Below are 15,828 nucleotides of genomic sequence, written 5' to 3'. Positions count from 1 at the left end.
TCCACGCGGGTCTGGTGCGATGGTCAGTCAGGTCAGGTCTGGTCAGGTGGAGATGCACTTGATAGGTACGGGCCTTCTTCGGGGCTGGTTTTGGGCCGCTTCTTGACTATTAGACGGAGTTTCTAGCCAATTGGAGTGCTCAAAAAGGTCCACAGTTTTACGCAATTGCTCGAATGACACGGTAGGGAATTTACGGAAAACGTATGATGATCACATGAAACGAAAAGCCCCAAAGAACTATGTATTTCACGGCATGGTCGGGGTTTGCCCAGCCACAACATATTAAGCCAACCACAAAAATGCCTCGAAAGGTGCAAGGGCAATGTCACTATCCACCACAGATCGTTTGTTCTGGGGATAGTTGGACAGAGCAATCGACCCGGAGGACCATAGTTTCTTGACCTGTTCCGGAATGGTCCACGATATCTCGCTAGCCCGGAAGTTGATCACTGCAAGCGCAAGGCTGCCGGTCTCGGAGGTGCGAGTGTAGGCAAACACGTCAGGGTTCTCAGGGGAAATGAGCTCGAACGATCCGTATACTAGAACATCGGGGAATTCCTTTCTCAAGCGCAGAACATTCGACCAGTAGTGATATACACTCTGCTGATCATCCACCTGGATCGACGCATTCCAGACTGGATAATCATCGTGCACGGAGATCCAAGGCTTGGCATCGGAGAAGCCGGCGTAAGTAGAGGCGTCCCATTGCATGGGAGTCCGGCCATTATCTCTCGATTTCTTCCGATATTCGGCAAGACTAGTGGAGTGCAGATCATTATCTTCCGGCTTCGTGGATACAATTCTGTAAAGATCCGTTAGTGGTCGCACCGTGTTTGGAATAGACGGACATGCTTACTCTTGCCAATGGTTCAGTGTTTCGATATCCTGGTACTTCTCAATCGCCCATCCATTTGGCACATTAGGCATGCCGAGCTCCTGGCCCTGGTAAATGAAAACAGTACCGCTCTGGAAGCCCAAGAAAGTGGCCAGCATCTTCGCGGACAGAGTCCGGTCTTCAAGTTTGTCAGACGCGAACCGGGAAACTGTCCGCGGCTGGTCGTGATTCTCGAGATACAATGCGTTCCATCCATTGTTTTGGTGCATGAATGTTTGCCACTTTGACACGATGGCTTTGAGATCTTGCATTTCCCAATTACCGCTGGTAAACTTACCTCCTGGTCCGTGGTCCAGTGAAACGCTTCGAGCTGGTTAGCCAATGTGTTTGAGCCAAATAAGCCAGATCACTCACATTTCGAAGTGGAATATCATGTTCAGTTCACCACGGTCGTATCCTACGGCGTTCAGGATTTCCTTCACGTCGTTGACTTCAGGCATTTCGCCGACGGAAAATGCGTCATATTCTTTCAGAATGCTTCCAATGTCCCGCAGATATTCATGCAGCTTTGGACCGCAGGCATAGTACTGTGCACCACTTTGCCACTCAGAATCTGGGTTGCTGATCGGCGCATTTGGCAACAACGGGTCCTTGCTGATGAAGTTGATGACATCCATTCGGAATCCGTCTACACCTTTGTCCAACCAGAACCGAATAATCTTGTGTACAGCGTCTCGGACTTTGGGATTCTCCCAATTCAGGTCGGGTTGTTCTGTGGCAAAAAGGTGGAGATAGTACTCTCCAGACGCTTCATCGAACTCCCAGGCGCTGCCTATATCGATGTCAGTTACTTGATAAGACACTGAGGCATTGTGTGAGAATTTACCTCCAAAGTAGGACACCCAGTTGTTTGGCGGCTGACGCTTGCCATCGGCGCCAAACACTGGTTTCTTCCAGATATACCAATCGCGGTAAGGACTGTCTACCGAGGAACGGGCCTCGCGGAACCATTCGTGCTAAAAATGTGTATGTTAGTTTCCTTATCCGTGTATTCACATGGTAGGGAGGAAGTGGGACAAACCTGGTCGGATGTGTGGTTGACGACGAGGTCCATCACAAGTTTCATTTTCCGCTCATGAAGCTTTAGGATCAAATCGTCGACATCCTCGACAGTGCCGTATGGCGCGTGAATACTGTAGTAGTCCGAAATATCGTAACCCATGTCGACCTGGGGTGATTTAAATACGGGACTAAGCCAGACAATATCCACGCCGAGTTTGTGGATGTAGTCCAACTTGGAGGTGATTCCGGGAATATCACCCACGCCGTCGCCATTACTATCCTTGAAAGAAGCTGGGTAAATTTGGTACACCGAGGACTCTTTCCACCAAGCCTTAGCGGTCCGTCGTCCAGCGACGGCGTTCGCGTCTATAGAATTATCGATTGAGCCCATTTTGAGATTGCAAACAAAACGAGAGGAAAAGATCAATAGAAAATTCTCTTGAAATGTTCAATCTGCAAGTGAGCGAGCGGATTTATAAGGGCCTTCTGATGGGCAATCTCCCAATTGTAAGATCTACTCCGCAGTAACACCGATGATAGCCCGTTCCGAGATGATTAGCCCGAGAGCCCTACAATGCCTTTTTCCCCAGTAAACTCCGATTATCCGCCCTCGGAATTTCCCCAGGTCTTTACCCGCTCCGAATATTGAACCTATAGTCACGGGATAGCTGCCTATTGAAGATGCACATACAGATCATCATAGAAGCGAAAAGTTCCACTCTCGCAGGTGACCAGCTCACTACGGAGGACTCCGTACCTAGAAGGTAATCCGAGTGCCACCCGTTCGAACTTACGCGAGCCGAACGAGCGCCAAGCAACCCCACTCATCAACCATGCGCGTGGAAGACTTTAGCGAGCTTGAACAGCGTTCATGTGATATCTGCCCGCCCGTTACGCAAATATAATGTCCAGCACCTTTACAGGGTCGTGGAGTCAGCGAAGGCCACAAAATGATGAGACCATGGCTCTGCGAGTTTCACCGACTGCTCAAAACTGGTAGCTGCGTGGAACATGTGTTTTTCGAGCGGCCTTTGTTGAACCCGCAGCAGTTGACAGCAGCTATGGAACTATTTCTTCGAGAGCAGTATTCATCCCAGTGATCGAAGCGAGTATGAGTGCTCTGTTTCCGATCTCGTCGGTGACGGCAGCGGGTGGGCCAACAAATCCTGTTTGATTCCGATTCCATGCCAAGTCGGTGTGCACTGTCAAGGCGTCGTCATGGTATTAATATATTTTTTGCTCTTGACTTCTTCCTGTACAGTAAGGTCCGTTCAAAGTTGGCTGTGGAGAAACTTAGAAAAATATGCAGTTCGTCGAACTCGGATCATTCGTACCTTGCTTTGTTATACATTGAGTCTGTCTTCCATGTCGCTTCGGGGGTTGGGCCTCTGACTCCGGAGCCGGGAAACCACGGGGTCAGCCGAGTTTCTGGGGACCCCGCAATTAATGAAGTGGACGGGGTAATGTCGGGTCACTTGACCAACAGAGTTCCGTGGCAAACTCCCTCCCGTGTCACTGTCATATTTCTTTCCAATTATTACCAAATTGGCGGCCAATCCAGATCGAATGCACGGCCCGCACGGTTCGCATGTTCAAGTTGCAAGATGTGTTTACCAGGATTATCAAGACCGCATTAGTCGAACCTTGCTAGGTCGGGGTGCAGCTCCGTAGAAGGGCCGGTCCTTGACTTGCACATTTCCCCAGTTTCTGCAATGTGGGATGGCCAACCAGATTTTTTACCCCGTCGCTTCCCCGCCTAAGCCACTGGGAAGAGCAAATTACCCCGTGTCTCAGCCTTAGGGCAACGGAGTCTGTTTACAGGAAATTTTACCGATTCTCTGTTTTCGTTCGTTATTGAAGCCGCATCGGATTGCTTGTCGCTGCTGGTTTCATACGATGTGAAAAGCTTCCTCTCATTACCCTGGCTTTACAGAGGGACAACATGATCAGTCGGCTTTTCGAACATTCCTCAGTCACAAGCCACTGCAATACGAACGGCCGTTCTTCGGCCCGGGAAGCCTATGATCACACCGAGATCCGGGGAGAAAACTCGTACCCCCTTTTGGAAAAAGCAAAATTAACGCCGACGGAAGTTCCGATGTACTTCATATTTTAGAAATATCATTTCTGGAAGATGATATATATAGAGTTGGTGCACGCTTAGTCGCTCAGAATTCATCCACCCTCGTGGGAACCAATATCACCTTCCTCGTTTTTTCAACACCTCGCCCCTCTGAATCAACGAGATGGATTTCAAATCGGCTGCCCAGCATGTCGAGACACCCGACGACAAGTCGCCAATGGACGTCGATCCTGGTACATTGGTCCAGGAGGCCCAGATCGCCACCGACAAAGAACACCGCATGTCACTGTGGCAGGCTTTGAAGCTGTACCCGAAGGCAATTGGATGGTCTGTTCTGATCTCGACAGCAATTGTGATGGAGGGTTACGACGTCGTGCTCATGGGATCGTTCTACGGTTTCCCCGCCTTCAACCAAAAATATGGACACACACTTTCAGATGGCTCCCAAGGGCTCTCGGCAGCATGGCAAGCAGGATTATCCAATGCTATGAATTGTGGTCAGATCCTGGGATTGTTTGCCAACGGTATCGTCTCCGAACGATTTGGGTACCGCAAGACCATGTTGGGATCTCTCATTGCCACAATGGCCTTCATCTTCATTCTATTCTTTGCCCCCAATGTTGAGACGCTGCTGGTCGGTGAGATCCTAATGGGTATCCCTCTGGGAGTCTACCAGACCCTGTCTGTCACTTATGCGTCCGAAGTCTGCCCTGTCGCCCTACGTGCCTACCTCACAACTTACGTCAACCTCTGCTGGGTAATGGGGCAGTTGATTGCCTCGGGCGTCTTGAAGGGTCTGGAGTCTCGAAATGACGAATGGGCTTACCGCATTCCATTTGCCATCCAGTGGATTTGGCCCGTTCCGATCTTCATTGGCGTTCTGATGGCTCCAGAGAGCCCCTGGTGGCTCGTCCGGAAGGGCCGACTACAGGAGGCCGTCAAATCTCTTACAAGGTTAACGTCTAGAGGAAACACCGACTTCAATGCGGAGGAGACTGTAGCCATGATCATCCATACCAACGAGGTCGAGAAACAGCTGAATGAAGGTACCAGCTACTTCGATTGTTTCCGCGGTACCAATCTCCGCCGGACCGAGATCTCATGTTTGATCTGGGCAGCACAGAATCTCTGCGGAGCCGGTCTGATGGCATACTCGACTGTTTTCTACCAGCGAGCCGGATTGCCCGTCTCTCAGTCATTCAACATGTCCTTGGCTCAATACGCAATCGGTTTCTTTGGCACTCTCTTCTCCTGGGTTCTCATGTCCTATCTTGGTCGACGAACTTTGTATGTCTACAGTCTGGCTGTTCTTTGCGTCATCCTCTTTGTAATCGGATTTATCGCGATTGCCCCTTCAACGTCGGCTACCTCCTGGGCGACCGGCTCCATGCTCTTGGTCTACACCTTCATTTATGATTCCTCGGCCGGGCCTGTTTGCTATTCACTCGTGTCCGAAATTCCTACAATCCGGCTTCGCATCAAGACCGTGGTTCTCGCCCGCAATCTGTACAACTGCTTCAGCATCTTCAACGGGGTGGTGATCCCGTATATGCTGAATGTGGATGGCTGGAACTGGAGAGGAAAGGCCGGCTTCTTCTGGGGTGGATTATGCCTTGCCTCCTTCATCTGGTCGTTCTTCCGCCTACCAGAACCCAAGGGTCGTACTTATGCCGAGATGGACGCTTTGTTCGAACAAAAGGTCTCCGCCCGCAAGTTCGCGTCTACCAAGGTCAACCTTTTCCACGAGGAAGAGACCAAGGAAGGCATCGAGACAAAGGAAGAGAAGGAAGTCATCGAGACAAAGGAAGATAAATGAGAATTGGAAGTCCGTGGCAGCATATAGTCTGATTTGTATCTGTTGCGATATGGGATGACCACATATTATATGTTTGCCAATGTGTATTTAGTTTCATGCTTCTACGAGACAAGAATATATGTTTTCAATAGTGTACGTTGAAAGTAAATTCTAGACAATATCCTATAGAGTAAGACACCTGAAGAGATCGTGTACTATTGTTGCGCTGGGTACCGAGCGGGAAGGATGCGGGTGCTCCCGAGCCAGCGCCGGCACTTGGACGGCATCTCGGGACCGAGGTCGGCGGGACAATACGCTTATGTAACCATCAGGGAGCAGATCACAGTGAGCAGGCGGTAAAGCCTGAGCTAACTAAAGAAGCAATTAACGTAGGAACAATCTATCTTGATGTTTTCTCGTAAAGCCGAGCATATCACTACCCTGGAAAGGAAACAGAAGTGGTGTGATATCATACAAAATGCTTTGAATTTGCCGCGACCCACTTCGGCCATCGGGGTGTACTACGATTGATGAAATCACCAACTTGACGTTGTCTTAAACGCTGTAATCATACAATATACGCCACCTTGGCATGTTCTCTCGATTACCAATCCGAGCCGGCAACTTTCTGCAGCTGAAGCCTAAAATCGTTTCAATTCTTCTACCATACCAACCAAGAACAACCATGAGTTTCTCCACGGCAACAACAGCGGAAGTCCAACCCGGATACCGCCAACTTTTCACTGAGCTAGAGAACCGCTTCAAAACTACCAGTCTGGGCAGCGATAAATGGTACATACTAGCCATTACCACACTAGCCGCCGGCCCAGACCCAGAGCGAGCAGACCAGCTCTACCTCCACCTCACCCAGCAAGCAGAATATGCGACCTCAGCAGCCCGACAAGCCCTGATCCGCCGACTGCGCGAGGCGCTTGTCAAAGCCGTGCCTATTATCGGAGTATGCAAGCCCATTGAGTCAATCCTGGCCATTACCGAGGTTGAGCGCGACGAGGACAAGGATTTCACCTTCACTCGCGAGGGATGGCAATGCGACGAGGCCAACCACGAGCGCGGCACTGGGTGGCTCCAGAAACTGTATGCGCGCAACACTACTGGCACGCTGGATTTGTTCAGTGCGCATAAGGACTTTTCTTGGCTGTCCAAGGAGATTACTTACGGGCTGTTCTTGTCAGATCGTCAGATCTTGGATGATGTTGATACTGAGCTTGTTGTGCTGCCTGGTATCATGATTCAGAATCTGCCCAAGGAGACTCATTGGCACATTCGTGGTACGAGGCGCCTTGGTGTCCCTAAGGAGGAGGTCCAGGTTATTTGGGATTGTGTGCAGCTTGTCGCTCAGTTCTTTGATATTAAGCTTCATAAAGTGCCGACTGTCGAGGCGGTTGAGTATGATGTCTAGACTTGGGGGCTCGGCTTGAAAAAGCAGGTATCTTTAGATTTTGTATTTTACCACACAGTATATAGATGGGCATTTCTATGAAGCTTCGGACGCTGTTATATTCTGGATTTCGGTAGTGTATTGGTATATCTTAGGTGCAAGTATATCAACCATTACGCCCAGACAGCTTGTCAATGACACCCTATAAATTAACAAATCTTTTTTAGAGTCTTCTTTCAAGTTGTCTTAAGACCCTAAATGATATATAAAGCCTAATATAGAACATTGAAATCCATCCATCGACGGAAAACAGCCAACAATGACCTACGCTGGCGATAACAACCGATAAGGAAAAAGTTCGACAGCACCGAACGCGGGGCCAAGATCAACTTTTGAACTCCGATTCTACCAATCCCAGACAAAAATACCTCAATTAGCACAATATGGTCAAGCGGAAAGATCCTGGTGATGTCACCATGGGCGGCACCAAGCCAGAGGAGTCCGACTCCGACGAGGTCAGACTTGAACCCCGGACTGTGTGCCGTCGGATTGCTAACAATCATGACGACTGCAGGATATGGACATGGTCAATGTAGATTTCGAATGGTTCGACCCCCAGCCTATCGATTTCCACGGCCTGAAGAATCTCTTGCGCCAACTATTCGACAACGATGCTCAGATCTTCGACCTGTCCGCGCTGGCCGATTTGATTCTCTCTCAGCCAACACTGGGATCAACAGTGAAGGTTGATGGACATGAATCAGACCCCTACGCGGTTTTGTCAATTATCAACCTGCAGGAACACAAGGTTCGTTACTTCCGGATCTTCGCCTCTTCGTTGTACTAACTATCTGCTCCCAGGATAAACCCGTCGTCAAGGACCTGATCAACTACCTCAAGACCAAAGCCGCCTCCAACCCGTCCCTCTCCGCCGCTTCCCAGCTCCTTTCCCAAACCCCGATCCCTCCTATCGGTCTCATTCTGACCGAGCGGCTGATCAACATGCCGTCCGAGATTGTCCCTCCCATGTACAACATGCTCCAGGAGGAGATTGCCTGGGCTGTTGAGGACAAGGAGCCCTACACATTCTCACACTATCTGGTCCTCTCGAAGAACTACGAGGAAGTCGAGTCAAAGCTTGATCAGCAAGAGTCGCGGCCCCAGAAGAAAAAGAAGAAGGGTGGTGAGCAGGCCGAGCGATTCTTCTTCCACCCCGAAGATGAGGTTATAGAGCGCCATGCGCTGTGTGCTGGCTCTATTGATTATACCCATCAGTCCGATGAAGGGCACGCAGACTCGAAGCGTGCGTTCCAGGAGTTGGGTATCCGGACGAAAGGCAGCTTGATTTTGATTGAGGCGGCCAAGTTTGAGCCTATGGTTAAGGCTCTTACGCAATACATGTCGTAGCCAAGGTTAAGACTTTGTAGTCTGATGCATTTCATGTCCTGTTTACGACAAAATCTATTGAGTTCTAGCTTATTTTGCTTTGCCTTTTGTTTTCTGTATATCCCGAGGACAGTGTTGCATCGGCCACGTCATTCTCATAAATGTTCAGGTGCTCATTATTCCCATTGTGTGCCCTTGAGTCGCTGCATGAGGTACTCGACCTCGACAATCTTGGTCAATGGGATGACACATTCCTATCAAAGTAGCACAGAAGTCAGCGAATATACACCTAAAAGCAAAACCCCAAATGTCATTTCGCACCTTGTACATAGCAACGACAGCATCAATGTTAATTTTGGGACCATTCTCATCAGGCAAAGCAGGGTCAGTGCCATAAGTCTTCGCCTTGAGGCCCAAACGCTCAAGGACCTTGAGCTCAACAGCAGAATTAGTAATAGCAGCGTCGATCCCCGCCCGGTCCTCGGCCTTGATCAGACGCACAAAAGTCTCAGGATCCTTCTGGAACTTTGACTCGGCAACGAACTTTCCAAAATGAATGCGGCGCGATAGCGCCTGCAAACAAGCAACGTCGCAGGTCGCCGCGGAGCCGTAGTTCTCCTGTGTCTCGCCACGGTCCTCCCGTCCAAACTTGGGGCACACTGCTGGTAGGACCTCGCTGATGTATCGCTCCTTGATCACGTCGTTGACGCAGACATCGTTCTCGTGCAGGATGCGCGGGTATACCAGCGGCTGCAGGATTGGCTCTTCAAGCACTTCCGGGAAGAAGGGGTACTCGTCAGGCGATTGGTAGCGGCGAACTCGGGACTGTATGCGCTCTTGTTCGCGGAGCAGGTAGTCTAGCAGACTGAGCTCGCTGTTGGGGATTTTGACGCCGCCGGGGACGTAGATGGTCTTGTTCAGCGGGAATTGAACCCGTTCGATCAGATGGAAGGTAATTGTGTCTTCTAGTCGACTGCGTGTCTGTACTTTTAGCTAGCGGCTCTCACTGTGGTGGAGTCTGGGGAATTGTGGTGTTTCGAGCTATAGTGTGTATTGAAGGATATGGCGGGGACGGGGGAAAGATATGGGGAGTCTTGCAGCTGAAGGAAAGGGTGAGAGCTCACATCAACTGGAAACGAATATTAGCAAGGTCCAATGCCTTGAGAGCATCCGAAAGGTCAATGGCGGTATCCATGGCTTGATATATGGTGATGTGTAGATGGAGAGTCTGTGGGACCGCGAAGTGAGTTCCGGCTTCAAGTCCACTCCGCTCGTCTTCCTATTTATACGTTGTAGAAGAGGGGGTGGAAAAGAAATATGCTGTGTCAGAAAGCTCTACATCATTCTTCTATGCAGGGCTCAACAATTTCTGAATAGAAAAAACGGTGAACAAACACTAGAACCCTTACGATGCTCTAGTGTATAGTGATCTATCGCATTGGGTACTTTTGACCATATGCGACCGAGGCAGTTGCAGAAATACCACAATCGAGAATCAACACACTTGAACATCCTTGCATTTTGACCAAATATTGTTCCAAGTCACTTGAATTAGGGCAAGTCCAAAGTGACAGCGCATACTCCGCACACATAGAGATTTACATAAGTACCTAACTGGTTTTGGCTTGTAAAAGTACCATACGGCAGTACCCGGGGAACGCGGTAAATCCGCGTGACACCAAGTCTCCTACTTCAACCTACCGCAAGCTTCCAACTTTCCTCTTCTCATATCGCATGGGTTTCGGTTGAGCCCAAGAAACTCTCCGTCTCATGGAGAACCAGCGTCGCGACGACTCACCGTCGGGTCTGTCAGATATCGTCGAGGGCGATGGCCTTTTGGGCACCGGCTTAACGGTAGGCTTTTTCCCACCCTCCGACGCCTCCCACCAAGCTACAGACTGATTGGATTTCATCTGCGGTAATTGCAGACTCGTCACCTCGAAGCCTTCGGACGAAAAGTCACGACGACCGCAGGACACCTGATCGGACCGGGCGAACAGAATGCCACCAACTTGCACAATGCTATGTCCGACATCCACCGCGAGCTGCGTCGACCGGCTACGCAGCGCAAGGTGTTCTCTCTAACACAAACAACACCGACCGACCTTGTCCGCTCAAAGCTTTCAACTACCGAGATCCAGTCCCGTGCCCTTTCGTTCCTCTCGGATGATCTTCTTGCCAACATTCCTGAAGACACCAGCTCCTACTCCCTTTTCCAAGGCTTCCAGGCCTCCGTTCCCGATGAACCCGAGAAGAAGCGACACCGAAGGCGGAGCTCCAAGGGGAAGCTTCTCAAGGACGCCGAGAGAGGCGGCAGCTTGAATGCCGGCCCGGCCGGGTTAAAGGACCAGCGGAAATCACTGAGTCGCAAATTGGAGTTGATGGGAATCCGGAAAAACATGTGCAGCGCAGAGATCCACGAAATCGATAACAAGGTCGCCAACTTGCACAAAATCCGCACGATTGTTCTCGATCGATTGGCCGGCTTGGAAATGGACGAAGCGGGATTGGAGCAAGAACGTGGGTCGATGTTTTGAGACAAACGAGATTATGCGGAGAAAACTGATTAAAATGGAACAGTGATCGATCTCGATAATAAGCTGGAAGATTTCCCAGAAGAGGTATCACAGGACACACCAGTAGCGACGCCGCGGTCAGACGGCCAGGATGGTTCTATTGTGTCATCCGGAGATCCAGCGATGGACGCTTCGTTCATGTCAGAATCGATTTACGAGAAGCTCCCCTCATCTTCACCGAAAAGTCTACGACATCGAAGTAATCGTATGGAATCCTTCTGTCTGATACACGAATCACAACTGACAGCTGATTTAGGGAAACGGTCGATGCCAATTCTACATGAACACTTTGCCCCAGGGTCTTTGATCAAGGAAATAGAAGCGCACACCGACATGGTCACAGCAGTTGACTTCGACTATCCGTTTGGTACTATGGTTAGTGCTGCACTAGATGATACCGTGAGGGTTTGGGACATGAATGTCGGCCGATGCTCTGGTTTCTTGGAGGGACACAATGCCTCGGTTCGCTGCTTGCAAGTCGAAGATAACATTGTTGCTACGGGGTCTATGGATGCCTCTGTCAAGCTGTGGGACCTGAGCCGTGCTCGGCCCACGACTCGGGACGGGCGCCTCAACAAGCACGAGCGTGACCAAGAAGAGGGAAAGGCAGAACACAACTTCCCGGCACCGCCGACCTCTAACCTCGAAGACTGCAATGTATTCTCGCTGGAGGCACACGTCGATGAGGTGACAGCGCTTCATTTCAAGGGTGACACCCTCATCTCGGGTTCTGCAGACAAGACGCTCAGACAATGGGATCTAGTCACAGGCCGCTGTGTCCAAACTCTGGATGTTTTGTGGGCGGCCGCCCAAGCATCGTCATCTATGATGGGAGACACTGACTGGCGACCATCGGGTCGCACGCCCGATGCTTCGGCCGACTTTATTGGCGCAGTACAGTGCTTTGACGCCGCGCTGGCATGCGGTACAGCAGATGGCATGGTCCGTCTCTGGGATTTGCGCAGTGGCCATGTCCACCGGAGCCTCGTCGGACACACGGGGCCGGTCACATGTCTTCAATTTGACGACGTGCATCTGGTCACGGGTAGTCTTGATCGCAGCATTCGGGTACGCACTCCAGTTTTTGCTTTCCTGCTTACCCATTGTTTCTAATTATCTACAGATTTGGGATCTACGCATGGGATCTATTTATGACGCTTACGCTTATGACAAGCCGATCACCGATATGATGTTCGACTCCAAACGGATCGTGGCCGCTGCCGGGGAGGGTGTGGTCAAGGTCTATGACAAGGCCGATGGCAAGCACTGGGACTGTGGTCCAGGTGTTGGGCTTGATGACGACGGGCCACTCCCTGCAACCGTTGAGCGGGTTTGTCTTAAAGATGGCTACCTTGTGGAGGGACGTAAAGATGGCACTATGGCTGCCTGGACATGCTAGACGTGTAAGATCTCTTCCTAGGGGTGCATACTTGGGGGGACGGGGGTCTCATCTTCTTTTCAGCTCAGCCTTTTTGCGTCCATTGTATAGTATTCAATCTATGTCTTAGTAGCGACCGGGCGAATCAGGAGCAGCATCACGTTAGTCATTCTATATACAACATGAACAAAGTCCTTCAAACAGGGATGTAAGGAAATGAAACAAAAATAGTGTCAAGATCGTAGCAGTCCGAGGCGCAAGGGTTGACAAAGAGATCTAACAACAAAGACAATGGAAGTGAGACTGTATTCTATAAAGAACAACAAAAATATAAAGAACAAGTAATTCCATGCAGAGTTCGATGTGAATTACAGCTCAAAAAGTCGAGATTTGAGATTCTTCAGTGATCTTCAAGAGGCCTCCACCCTTTTCCCTCGTCTACTTTTCCTCACTTCACTCAACCTCCTGAGTTATCCCTCGGATCCCTGGCGATTCAGACCAAATTGTCGCTCTCATTGAAATAAAGCGAACACTTCTTGACCTCTTGAGTGGCATCACCCTCGGATGCTGATAGCTGGCAGCTGCAAGTCACGTTACCGTCGCGTCTGCGCGTCTCTCCGGGGTCGCGATCTACAGGCTTCGGACATCTGCACCCGGCCTGTCAGAGCGCATTTTCAATCTGTTCTGTGGTAAGTCTGAGATTGTTGTCACTTCTTTTTCTTGCTCTGTAGTTGTGGTAATGGCCCTGGTCCACCATACTTGCATATGTTCCATTCGCGTGCCATCATTTCCAGTTCGTGTCGCATTATGTCTTGTGCATGAATGTGTGGATATTGTGTTTCAATCAATATTTAGTATCTGCAAGGCTTCAATTGATACATTGGCCATCCCATTGTCTGGGTTCTTTAGCTTTACCTGTCCAGTCCAAAGCTGATATCTCAAATAGATACAAAACAAGAACAAAGTATAATCTTTGGAATCAACCCTAGGGGTTAACAACACAGATGCCGCCCAAACGTGCTACACGCCGGGCTGGCGCAACTCCTCAACGACCACATCAGGAACCCGAATTTGAGTCAATACTCGACCTTGTGCAAGGGCCTGTTTTGCCCAGTGTTCCAGTTCAAGCATCATTCAATTATGGCGCTGCTACTACCACAGCATTACCTCAGCGCATGTCGATCCGACCCAACATGGGGATAGATCAGATAGCTGGGGTAGTCGATGCCCGTCTTGAGACTGCTCGAAAGCGAACAGCCGCTACGAAGAAGAAACAAGGCGTTCAAGCACGCCAGTCAAAGCGTGAGCCAACCCCCGACCAAACCCAGCTTCAGCAGTCGCTGCATAATGCAGTAGATGAACACTCCGATAAGACTCCTTCGCCTCCAGTTCCACATTCGATCTCTACGGACTCTAGTCCTGACGCTCAACCCCCATTGCAACGACACTTGTCAAACTCTCCGCTTTATCCATCGCCGCTTCAACGGATGGGATCTCCTCGTATTAATAATCCTTCGGGCAGCAGCACGCCATTCCGCCACAGCTCCGTTGATAATGTTTCTGTCGCGTCTTGGAATCTAGAACGTGATATTAACGAAGATGACCTACAAAGAACGCGGCCAAGCAAACATGGACGCAACATCACGGCGCCTCCTCGAAGAGTTTCTGGCCTGGCTAATGTTCTCGAGGAGGATGAGGAAGACGCCGAGTTTGAACCGGCGATATATCAAGATTTCGAGCCCGACATCCCCAAGGAAAGCGTTTTGCGTCGATGGCTAGGAGCAGCGCGACCCCGACGTCGGGAGCCAGAGAGTCGTCGGGAGCCAGAGAGTCGTCGGGAGCCAGAGAGTCGCAATGAACCCCCCAGCGAGTCACAACGAAAAAGCTGGACGCAGACATTTGAAGCAGCAATGGAGGGCCGCTACCAAAATTGGATTCGGGCTGCGTTCTATCTGCTTTTGTTTCTGAGCTTCATCTTCGTGCCCCTCATCGCCGCAAAGTTTCGTGAATATCTGGACCACGGTACTCTGGATTGGGATTCCTCTTCAAACATAAACATATCTAAACCGGAAGTTTTCCATAGCCTTCGGAGTCAGGTATCAAAATTGGACGTTCAGATGTCATCATTGTCGAATGAGATCAATTCTGTTCGATCAGAACAGTCGCTTTCCAACGTTCATGATTCAGCGCCCACAGATGCAAACCTCCATCGGAAGCCAATCTATAAGGTAAATTTCCTCTCGGTGGCATTGGGGGCAATGATTGACCCAGCCAAAACTTCACCGACTTTGGGTCCCAAACAGAGCGCATCATTACGAGCACTCCTCTGGGCGAGCTCGTTTGTTGCCAGGCGCTCCATTCGAGCACCACAATCCCCCATGTCTGCCCTTACCACGTGGGAAGAGGTAGGCGACTGCTGGTGCAGTGCTCCTCGCAATGGAACGACTCAACTATCTGTACTTCTCGGCCGCGATATCGTGGCAGAAGAGTTGGTAGTTGAGCACATTCCCGTGGGCGCTTCTCTCGAACCAGAGGCGGCACCTCGAACAATCGAGGTGTGGGCTCGCTTCAAAGTGAACCCCCACAAAATACCAATCAAAGCCAAACCAACACCCGAGGCTAAACCTGGCCGTGTTGGCTTCCTGAAAGTCTTCGGAGATGCCACAGTGTCACAACCGCCACCGTTCACCCAGGCCCCTTCGTCCCGTGAAACGGGACTTGGAGGATTCCTAATCCCTGGAATTGGCTCACTTCACGGGCTGGTAATGGATCTATTGCGTCGGAGCAACCCCTTTGAGCCCCCTAGCGCTTACTCGGATGACCCAATTCTCGGCCCCAACTTCTACCGCATCGGGAAAGTGGAATACGACCTCCACGGCCCAGACTACGCGCAAGCATTCAAGCTGAACACCATTGTCGACGTGTCAACCATCCGTGTGGACAAGGTTGTTTTCCGAGTGACTTCAAATTGGGGTGCAAACCACACCTGCATCTACCGATTCAAGTTACACGGGCACCTCTAGGCCCGGCTACGGATATTCAGTTCTCGTTGAGATTCGTCGAGCTTCGCGTCTCTTACAGTTCTCTCATGTATTTACCTCCCAAGGGATCAGGTTCTGGCTGGTCTAGAATTTGGACAAAATGTGCTTTGCGATGATACCTTGCATGGGTGCGACGGCGTTACCGGTTGGGTTTGGGGGCTTTTTGCCTCTCATATTTATCTTTAGAGCCATATCATATGATAGCCATGATTTCATTCGGTTTCCTGGCGCTTTGCTCTACCAACAGCACGGTTGCCTTCCTTCAGCTCTTGT

At 50.4% G+C, this 15,828-nt stretch overlaps 7 protein-coding genes across 7 annotated transcripts; 5 read left to right on the top strand and 2 right to left on the bottom strand.

Annotated features, from left to right (window-relative positions):
- Positions 1-282: 282 nt before the first annotated feature.
- LCP9604111_781 (glycoside hydrolase family 13 protein) lies at positions 283-2,288 on the bottom strand (the record flags this gene model as incomplete). Its single annotated transcript, XM_039071538.1, has 5 exons — positions 283-802; positions 857-1,198; positions 1,250-1,667; positions 1,722-1,851; positions 1,917-2,288. The coding sequence occupies 5 exons, from the start codon at positions 2,286-2,288 to the stop codon at positions 283-285; spliced, it is 1,782 nt and encodes a 593-aa protein (XP_038933329.1).
- A 1,855-nt stretch (positions 2,289-4,143) lies between these two features.
- LCP9604111_770 (uncharacterized protein) lies at positions 4,144-5,796 on the top strand (the record flags this gene model as incomplete). Its single annotated transcript, XM_039071427.1, has 1 exon — positions 4,144-5,796. One exon carries the CDS (start codon positions 4,144-4,146, stop codon positions 5,794-5,796), a length of 1,653 nt encoding a protein of 550 aa, XP_038933318.1.
- Positions 5,797-6,460: 664 nt separating this feature from the next.
- LCP9604111_759 (uncharacterized protein) lies at positions 6,461-7,195 on the top strand (the record flags this gene model as incomplete). Its single annotated transcript, XM_039071316.1, has 1 exon — positions 6,461-7,195. One exon carries the CDS (start codon positions 6,461-6,463, stop codon positions 7,193-7,195), a length of 735 nt encoding a protein of 244 aa, XP_038933307.1.
- Positions 7,196-7,617: 422 nt separating this feature from the next.
- On the top strand, positions 7,618-8,581 carry LCP9604111_748 (protein-transporting protein BCP1; the record flags this gene model as incomplete). Its single annotated transcript, XM_039071205.1, has 3 exons — positions 7,618-7,689; positions 7,749-7,982; positions 8,036-8,581. 3 exons carry the CDS (start codon positions 7,618-7,620, stop codon positions 8,579-8,581), a joined length of 852 nt encoding a protein of 283 aa, XP_038933296.1.
- Positions 8,582-8,736: 155 nt separating this feature from the next.
- Positions 8,737-9,755, bottom strand: LCP9604111_737 (chorismate mutase ARO7; the record flags this gene model as incomplete). The annotated part of the gene is made up of 3 exons (XM_039071094.1): positions 8,737-8,814; positions 8,882-9,533; positions 9,685-9,755. 3 exons carry the CDS (start codon positions 9,753-9,755, stop codon positions 8,737-8,739), a joined length of 801 nt encoding a protein of 266 aa, XP_038933285.1.
- A 575-nt stretch (positions 9,756-10,330) lies between these two features.
- On the top strand, positions 10,331-12,535 carry mdv1 (uncharacterized protein; the record flags this gene model as incomplete). Its single annotated transcript, XM_039070983.1, has 5 exons — positions 10,331-10,414; positions 10,489-11,080; positions 11,141-11,341; positions 11,393-12,204; positions 12,260-12,535. 5 exons carry the CDS (start codon positions 10,331-10,333, stop codon positions 12,533-12,535), a joined length of 1,965 nt encoding a protein of 654 aa, XP_038933274.1.
- Positions 12,536-13,518: 983 nt separating this feature from the next.
- LCP9604111_715 (uncharacterized protein) lies at positions 13,519-15,537 on the top strand (the record flags this gene model as incomplete). Its single annotated transcript, XM_039070872.1, has 1 exon — positions 13,519-15,537. The coding sequence occupies one exon, from the start codon at positions 13,519-13,521 to the stop codon at positions 15,535-15,537; it is 2,019 nt and encodes a 672-aa protein (XP_038933263.1).
- Positions 15,538-15,828: the final 291 nt, after the last annotated feature.

This window comes from Penicillium roqueforti, assembly GCF_015533775.1.
Source record: "Penicillium roqueforti strain LCP96 04111 chromosome Unknown scaffold_01, whole genome shotgun sequence".
NCBI classification, from domain to species: Eukaryota; Fungi; Ascomycota; class Eurotiomycetes; order Eurotiales; family Aspergillaceae; genus Penicillium; species Penicillium roqueforti.
Note: the sequence above shows the minus strand (reverse complement) of the source record. Positions and strands in the feature narration are given on the sequence as shown.